At 32.6% G+C, this 8,618-nt stretch overlaps 2 protein-coding genes across 3 annotated transcripts; both read right to left on the reverse strand.

Annotated features, from left to right (window-relative positions):
* On the reverse strand, positions 1–2,712 carry LOAG_10395 (the record flags this gene model as incomplete). 2 transcript variants are annotated; one of them, XM_020448151.1, is made up of 8 exons in its annotated part: positions 2,552–2,712; positions 2,298–2,360; positions 1,682–1,822; positions 1,312–1,420; positions 1,092–1,197; positions 861–989; positions 484–741; positions 60–128 (listed from the first exon to the last, which is right to left on the reverse strand). In XM_020448151.1, exons 1-8 carry the CDS (start codon positions 2,694–2,696, stop codon positions 60–62), a joined length of 1,020 nt encoding a protein of 339 aa, XP_020301679.1. In that variant the 5' UTR covers positions 2,697–2,712. The 2 variants fall into 2 exon arrangements, with proteins under 2 accessions (XP_020305291.1, XP_020301679.1); XM_020448152.1 differs by lacking the exons at positions 2,298–2,360; positions 2,552–2,712 and adding an exon at positions 1,948–2,289 and having other exon boundaries at positions 1–128.
* A 1,916-nt stretch (positions 2,713–4,628) lies between these two features.
* Positions 4,629–7,820, reverse strand: LOAG_10396 (hypothetical protein; the record flags this gene model as incomplete). Its single annotated transcript, XM_003145920.1, has 9 exons — positions 4,629–4,756; positions 4,919–5,081; positions 5,277–5,418; positions 5,499–5,695; positions 6,109–6,270; positions 6,394–6,557; positions 7,017–7,099; positions 7,325–7,491; positions 7,704–7,820. 9 exons carry the CDS (start codon positions 7,818–7,820, stop codon positions 4,629–4,631), a joined length of 1,323 nt encoding a protein of 440 aa, XP_003145968.1.
* Between the last annotated feature and the right edge of the window lie 798 nt (positions 7,821–8,618).

The following is an 8,618-nucleotide window of genomic DNA, read 5'->3' on the forward strand; positions in this document are numbered from 1 at the left end:
CATTGGCTGCTGAGATACAAAGAAATGCGAACCAATATTTAATAACACTTGGCTTCTCATTATGAAACAAAACTCCACAATTTATCCAACAATCCATGGGACTTCTCTGGTTCTGTTTCTTCGCCAACCTGAAAAATGTGCTTACATTTAGTCATACACATTTGAAAAAATGCTTTAATAATTCTACCTAAGTTTCAGTCCATAACAGCACTTTCCTTTTGCTAAATAAGAAAAAAGTTGGCTAATGTATCAAAATAAGATGAATAAGAAAAAAAAAATACTTTGAGGACAAAAATAACCCACCAGTTGTCCAATTTCAAAATGGATTAATCCGATAGTATAATTACATGGCAAGTAAATCCGGAAGTGACAACAGAGTAAGGGTTCCCACAGTAAACATTAAGAAATTTGATAAGTGATGCAAAAACATGAAGTTAAAGAAAATCTAAACATTTAAGTGGAAAAAGATTAAAGGCAATTTACCCGATAATAATTATCTAGTACATTGAAAGAAGCACGTAGAGAGCGAATTCCTGGGCGGGCGGCTGACCCAATTAGGGACTGATTAAAAGTTGTTTCCAAAGGACGAGAGGGTGTAATTGGTGAAGATAACGGGCCAACTCCAGATAAAAAGGAATTTTCCGCCAAAATCGATCTACTATGGCCATAGTGGAGAATGTTTTCATTATTTGTTTGTGAAAATGAGTTTAAATAGTCATCATCTTCCAAATTCACCAACTCCTGCAAAAGTAATAATAAATGGTAGTGACGGTAATTCAGACTGGTCCAGAAGCAAGAGTACGACGGGGAAGATGAAGTCTCATCGACTCGTCAGTACTGAAAATGAACGATAAATTTACCTCATTATCAACTGGAACTACTCCCAGGCGCAAACGGCCATCTATAATTTGTCCATTTCGCGAAAGAGCTTGTTGGGCATGAATGGGTGAAGCATAACGTAAAAACATCCAATTGCCTTCTCTAGGAAACTGGAACAAGAATTTTATGATCATATTTTTATGTCTGAAGAACCAAATGTACAGGTGCTGTTGAAAATAATACAAAATAATAGAAACAAAAATGAAAAGTACCCGATGAGCAACAACTGTTCCATGTCGTGCAAATAATTTAAGGACATTTGTTGCATCTTCACGAGAGAAACCATACACGGTAATCCAATGTGCAGCAATTTCCTGTCTAAAACAACTGATACATAAACACTGAGTGCTTGCATACCATTATCACTAAATTCTAATTCTTGTTACTTTATCTGAATTTCAATCGGTACACAAAGAACAACGAACTACTCACTGTGTTTGCGGATCCAATATACTTGACAGGTTCACAGTTCCTGAACTTGAATCTTTGGATACCGGCTGTGGGGAGAGTAGTTCCTCCCTCATTGAACGAAGAGGAGGATCTGAAAAAAGGTAAACTACATGGCTTAGACTCAAAAGACGCAGATGGAATGAGGAAAAACACGTTATGTTGATGAAAATATCATAAGAATGGTGAAACCTATTAGAATTGTTTCTGCAAAGCCAAAAAGGAAAAAGATACTTAATTCTCTAAGCATCTCCCAAAGAAGTTTGAATTGACAACGAGAATTTGTCTTTTTTCTGCTAGCAAAGATTTCCCAACATTTCAAATTGGAAACTATAAGAAGGAAAAAAGAAAGTACCGACGGAAGCATCCGGTCCTTTTGAACATGAACTATCCAGATCAGTATCCATGTGAAAATCTTCACGTACACTGCTTGAATCGATACTTTTCGTTTGTGTCAATGCTGGCGACCAGTGAACACTTTTGTTGGTATGAGAACCTGCAACATCGTTTTCATCAGTTTTAGTTTCATCTGTTCAGGATAAAATTTTGTCTGAATGTAGCTTGCAAGACATGAGAAAGTTGCTTTCCTGCACTTACAGTAACGAGTTAGAATAACCTAACCTGTTATTGTTGTCACAAAGGAAAGCAAGTCTCCATGCCTTACAAGTTATTTCCCACAAATGCCTGCATATTTCATTCACTGTAACAGCTAGAGGTCCGATATACTTCTGCAAACTGCATGTTGAAACGAAAAACATAAATCTGAAGCATATAATCACGACCTTAACCGTTGAATTATTTGCTTAATCAACCGTTTGTAACCCACCGACAATGTGAAAAGCAGCTTGAATCACTTCAGAAGTGAAAATATATCATTTGCCATTTCAACTATACCGATAACAAAGATGTTAATTATCCACGAAAATACAAAAAAAGAAAAGAAAACACAAAGCTGAATTGTAAATGATTACTGCTCCTGGAGGTTATGGTTAGTGCATCTTGCTCTGATGACCGCTTTTCTGGAGTATCATTATCTGCAATCGAGCGAAATCATTGAAATTTCCAGCCCAATCACTCACAATTTGAGAATGATTCCGGAATTCTTATTTTCAAGGCTTCTGGACATTACAAATTTTCGGAACGCAATTAATGCGGATTTTGAATATATAATTCTGAATATAAACTGAAAAATGTTGCCTTTTAGGTAAAACAAAATGAACTGTACCGAAAGACATAATTAAACTTCGACGTCTGCTACGAGAACCAAAGAGAAAACTCGGTGTTGCATGTTGTCCTGTTGATGCTCCGGTATTACTATTAGATAATCGACTGGAATCCGAAAACAATGGAGTTTTGGAACCCGACATCATCGTAATTCTGGAAATTAAATTTGCGTATATCTAAATATTTGAACAGAGGATATTTCGCAAAGGCCTAATTCAGTATTTACGAGTCTTCCATCCTCTTCTGTTCTCTTCCCTTCCTTAATCAGAGTTTATTTACGAATAATCTTAAGTTCGAGAACATATCCTTAAGTGGATGGGAAACAGAACAAGCGAAACACACAATCGGGAATAGACGTCTGAAAGAATTTCCAGATTCGAAAGCTAGAAACCCTTGAAGAAACCATTAACGCATCCCACACCGTCCAAGTAGACGTGTCAAACCAAAACCGGGCAAAGTGTTGCAACTCAAATATGCACCAAGTTAAAGAGTTCGAAAATTTGACAAGTTGAGGAATAACTTAGCTCTACATTGGATATAGCTAGTTCGCGCCACATTTATATAGCATTGGACGTATTATTCCCTAACTCTTATCATTCTTTAACTCGTTTCTTTCAACAACATCATCTCTCGTGCTGCTGTCAATCACTATTCTTGTCATTTAGTGTTGTGTTTTTCAAATATTCTTAATCTGTTTCACTCCTTCATTCTTAGCAATCTTTTTTTTCTCGACTACTTTTTTTTCTTTTTACCGTTGCTATTTTCACGAGTCTTTGACGTCCTTCTGTTTGCAACCTTCATTAATGACTTTGTTATTGTTGCTTATAAAAAATGTTATCCCGTAAAATGGCGATAGTTAATAATTCCTGCGTAGCGTATTTGGTTGATAATATGAAGAGAAACGACACAACCGGTGGTACTTTATAGACCAGTTTCCGGAACAATCGAAACGTGAAATTCGAATTTTTGCCATATTTCCATGATAAATTGAAAGATAAATTCCCACTATTATTTATAAGATAACTTCAACGGAAACAATGGTAATTAATAGTAATGACAATAATAATTACTAATTAATAAATGGATGAATGAATGAACAGCAGCAATCTTAATGCGGTAGGTATTAATAACTCAAACATCATTTGCTTTAGCGCAGGGTACCGTACCGCAATTGTGGAAATATCTATCGTTGGAATGAATGACTCAAACTCGGGGATTTTATACGGTTTGCCAGTACTACAACAGGAAAAGATATTTCGACAAATTACATACCGGTTTGAAATTTGATCAACGAAGAGCAAAGCAAGAAGTACAATGTATTGCTACTGTTACATTATTAATTATTTGTTAATTGCTTTATGTTAATCGAACATTATATTTCCTGTGAAACGTATTGTTCGAGAAGTCTTTAAAGGCCTTTGTTATTCGTGAAGAAATTGGATCCAGTTGAGAATAGGGAGTATTCGTTCTGGTTGTACAATCATTTTATTCCTGCTTTCCGAGCACCCGTATGATAAGAATAGCTTAGTACGAGAGGAATACCAATGAAAAAAGGGTATTCCACATTTTTATTTCCTTTAGTTAAATTTGATCCTTTTGGTAGCTATTAATAGCAGTTATTGGTAACACTTTGATTACGATAAAATAATATTAAAAATAAATCAACAAAAAGGCTTCCAATAATTAAATCGTATGAAACTTTATAACTAGCACACTAATAATTTACAACAGCAAACTGATTGAAATTCTTCTAATTTGAAATTTGCTCATTTTTTAATATTCAACAATGATTGAACCAATCTGTTGTCTTCATTCTGGTTCAAGATGAACAGGTCTATAATGCTCAAAGAATTTCAACCAATCGGAAAATTAAAAGTTTCCATGTAGATGCAATTAGTCTTTTCAGGAAAAATAACCGTTCAAACTGAAATTTATCCTAACAAAATCATGCAGTCCTTGTAAAAAATTATTTCCCTTCTTACTTAAATGATTTTTTTTTTTGTGAATTGATTTCATTTTGATGATTCAAAGATTAAATAAGAAGCCTTCGTTATGATAGATCGGATGGCATTATATTATCAAACTGATAAGTCGTATTTATCATGCGGACTTTCCGTTATTGTTGTTGTTGTTGTCGTTGTATTCGTTCCCGATATACCCATTTTACTTTCCAGCATAGCAACATCTGCTTCCATTTCTGACTGCTCTGCAACTAACAATAAACCTAACAATAATTTACCATTTATTCGTTCAGATATTTTCCTAAACCGAAATTGGAAAAGCAATGGATACGATATATTAAAAATGAACTTGTAACGAATTTCAGTACTTACATTACATATTTTTGGTTAGTAATGTGAAATCTCACGTTTTAAAAGTTCGATTTCACGATATTGTCTACGTATTTTTGTTTTTAAGCTTGCATTTTCGTCACGTAATGATTCTAATTCAGTAAATGTCATTCGATATTGATGTTCCCATGTTTCTCCATATATACCCTGTGATTTGTTGATATTTTCGAGATGACTGACCTGCAAAAATGTGATTACGTGGTATAATGAAAAAAAAAAAAAAGAATTGCAATCATTTTTGGGTGGTTTTTCAAGTGAGATCAGATTTTTTATCTTAAATTACGGATTATATTCATAACTTACCCGCCGTAACTATTTATAAGATTTGATTGATTTTCAAAAATATTTAACAATATTTAATGTTATAATTTTTACTTGTGCCAAAACTCGATTAAGTTCTGACGTTTTAATGGCAAGTTCTTTTTGTAACTCTTCGATTGCTTGTTCATCTCTGGCGTCTCGTTTTTTGACCTCATTTGCTCGTAATAATGCATCCATTTTTAACCTCATTTTTCTTCTGTAAGAGAATATATTGAACAGAATAGAGGTCACTATAAGATAGGAAGGTGAAAGGTTGAATTATTAATTAGAGGGAACCTTTCTTCTAGAAGTTCCGTTTGTCCATCTTTCACCGCTTTCTCGTACTTATCCCGTACATGTTCCAGTTCATTTTGAGTTTTCTTCAAGCGTAATTCACATTCATGACATCTTCCTTTTTCATCCGATAATGATTGTTCCAGTTCTTTTACAGAAATATCCAATGTACGAGTCTTTTGCGATAACATATCTCGTTCCTGGAATATTTCTAGGAAAAATTTGGAAGCAAAACAAAAAACTTTCTTCCACTGATCAAGTGTCAAAAGTTACTGTTCATCACAAAAATATTGCAGTGGATAGATTGAAATGTTATAAGAATGCTATAGAAAGAATAAAACTAAACCAAGCTATAATACTGACAATACGGTAATCAATTGAAGATTTATGTATTTATTAATAAGAAAGGTTATTATTTATTTAGCATTATCGAAAATATAATGAATCAACCGGAAAACCTCAGACGATCAAATAATTCGAAGCATGAATGAATAATAAAGGAATTACAAAAATCAATCAGTAATTATATGTTGAAGTCCGATGCATCAAAAGGAACTGACCGCTATCTGAGAGACGAGAATATCCGTAATATGATGGTGAACTCTGAACTCACCTTCTCATTTTCTGCTAAGGTTGACTTATACACTTCAATTTCACGTTTCATCATTTGTACATCGGTGTGTGCGGAAACGATTTGTCTTTCTAATTGCGAAATCTTTCGCTCATTAGCAAATTGATTATGTGATGAACTCCTAGAGAGATTGAATGGATCACCCTGAAAGCATTCATGATGTAAAATAATGAAATTCAGTAATCATCCAATTTAATCATCATTGTGGTCGATAAACGAAACTACCGTATTAATCCAAAAAAAGAAATGAACCAATGCATCACTCACCGAATAATAACTCAGTGAAAATGTAGAAGGACTACGAAATCCAGAAGAAAATTTATTTTCTGGTTCAACTGTTCTTCTACTCAATGTACGAATCGATCCAATAGATCCAAATGAACTGGAAGAGTACTGTCGACTACCCAAACGACTTTGCCTACCACCAGATACTAAAATAAGAACAATTTTGGGACTAATGACTTACAAAAAAAATTTCAAATAATTAAGAAATTATTTTAGACTTGAAAAACAAAAAAAAGAACAAAAAAAAACAAAAGCAAACAGATCACTGTATAGCATTAACTAATATTATCCGCTTTTTAAAATAATTATTGAAAAATATCGAATTTTTTCTATTTGCTGGTTAATGATGCTAATTTAACAGCTTTTTAAAGTAGCAGAGTTGAGTTGATTGTTAATTAAATAAAGTTAACTGCTAATTACATAGAGCTAATTGCTAATTAAGAATGGCACAAATCATCATAGTTTGTTGCATTTCAATCAATTGATGCCATACATTACTTTTTACTATACGTCTACTGCAAAACATGTATCAGTTATCTGGAAAAAAAAATTTTTTGAAACCTAAATAATCAAATTGTCATAACTTTATTCAACGAATCTATTACCATAATCTGATTCAACGGAAGATTCTCGTTCCTTTTCGGAATATTCAAGTTTCATCTTCTGTGTCTTATTTTCTGTTTCCAGTCTAAAAATTTACATGCAAATTACAACCTTCCTATATAGCATGTTAATTAATCAACAACTCATTTCATTTGCTAACATCTTCAGAAACGTTCCATTTTAAAATATTAGTTCTGTAATAAATCAGAATACGGAAAGATTATAGCATCAGTATATAATAGTGATTGATTGACAGACAGTCCTGATAATCGTGACAAAAATTAATTTTGAAAAATTTAACAAGACTTACTTTTGATAAGCTTTTTTCAATTCATCAAAACGATTCTGCAATTCGTCCTTTGATTGCTTGTGAATCTTTTTCATCTCAGCTATATTTATTTCTGATTCCTCAATTGTTTGATTCAGTTTCTTCTCCAACTTTCGAATCTCTTTGTCTTTCTCACGACAGCTTTCCTTCTAAAATTAGACCATCCAATATAATTTTAACGAATTCAAATTTGTATTAAACTTTGCTTACCGATATATTCGTGATCGTAGTATATATGTATTCGATTGAAGCAGTGACATATAGCGCAAACGTAGAAATCACATCAATTTGTTTATCTTAGTTAAATTGAATATTAATTGCAATGCCTAATTAGCATTTGTCAAATTAATATTACAAGTACCAGTGTCTCCACTTTTGTCATTGTTTTTTGCGCATTTTCTTTCAATTTTTCCATCTCAAATTCTTGTTCAGCTCGTTCATTTTCCAATTTCTTCTTTGCTTTTTTCACCGTTGTCATTATGCCATCAAATTTGCTGCTTTTTTCCTGCAACCAACATGTTATCATTATCGTTTGCCGTTATTGTTATCAACAACATCACCAAAATCTCCTATGATCTATTTAAGCTCATATCACTAGATATCACTACTCTGTTGCTAAAAAAGTCTTTGTTGTTGGCTATCAATGATAACATTTAATACTTTGATTTCAGGTAATTTGATCCATTTGATCTCCTAACTTATCAATTTGTCACAATCCTTTAAAGATGCCGCCATTTTTCAATGCTATCCAATTGTTTCGCGTAATGTTTGCATTGGAATTTTTGATAAAAAATTATCACTATTATATCCAATAATTTATAATCATATCATGGAATCATAATTAATCAATTTATCAAGATTATTTTTAACAAAAGTTTGCTATATATATATACATATATTTTGCACTGATAAAGTAGTTACATAATTATACGAACATTTAATTCCATAACAGAGCGCTGCAAATCTGTAATTACATCTGTTTGTTGATTGTTCTCATCGGTTAACTTTTTCATTTGTTCCTTTAACCTGAAATTTTCGTTATGGAAAGCAAAAATGCTTCTCACAAATTTAACTTATAGTTTTTCTTTCCCATTTCAACTTCCAGAATGTTCTCCTACTACTGATATCTTTTTCTGGCTTATCAAATGATAAAAATATATTTCAACTTTATGCATATCACTTTAATTTATTTTTTTACTTGTACAAAAAAAAAAAACAAATGACACTGTAAAAGATGCACTTTATAATTCTGTTTGAAGTAAAATTTAGCTAAATC

The sequence above is a fragment of the Loa loa genome (assembly GCF_000183805.2).
Source record: "Loa loa unplaced genomic scaffold supercont3.259, whole genome shotgun sequence".
In the NCBI taxonomy this organism is placed as follows: Eukaryota; Metazoa; Nematoda; class Chromadorea; order Rhabditida; family Onchocercidae; genus Loa; species Loa loa.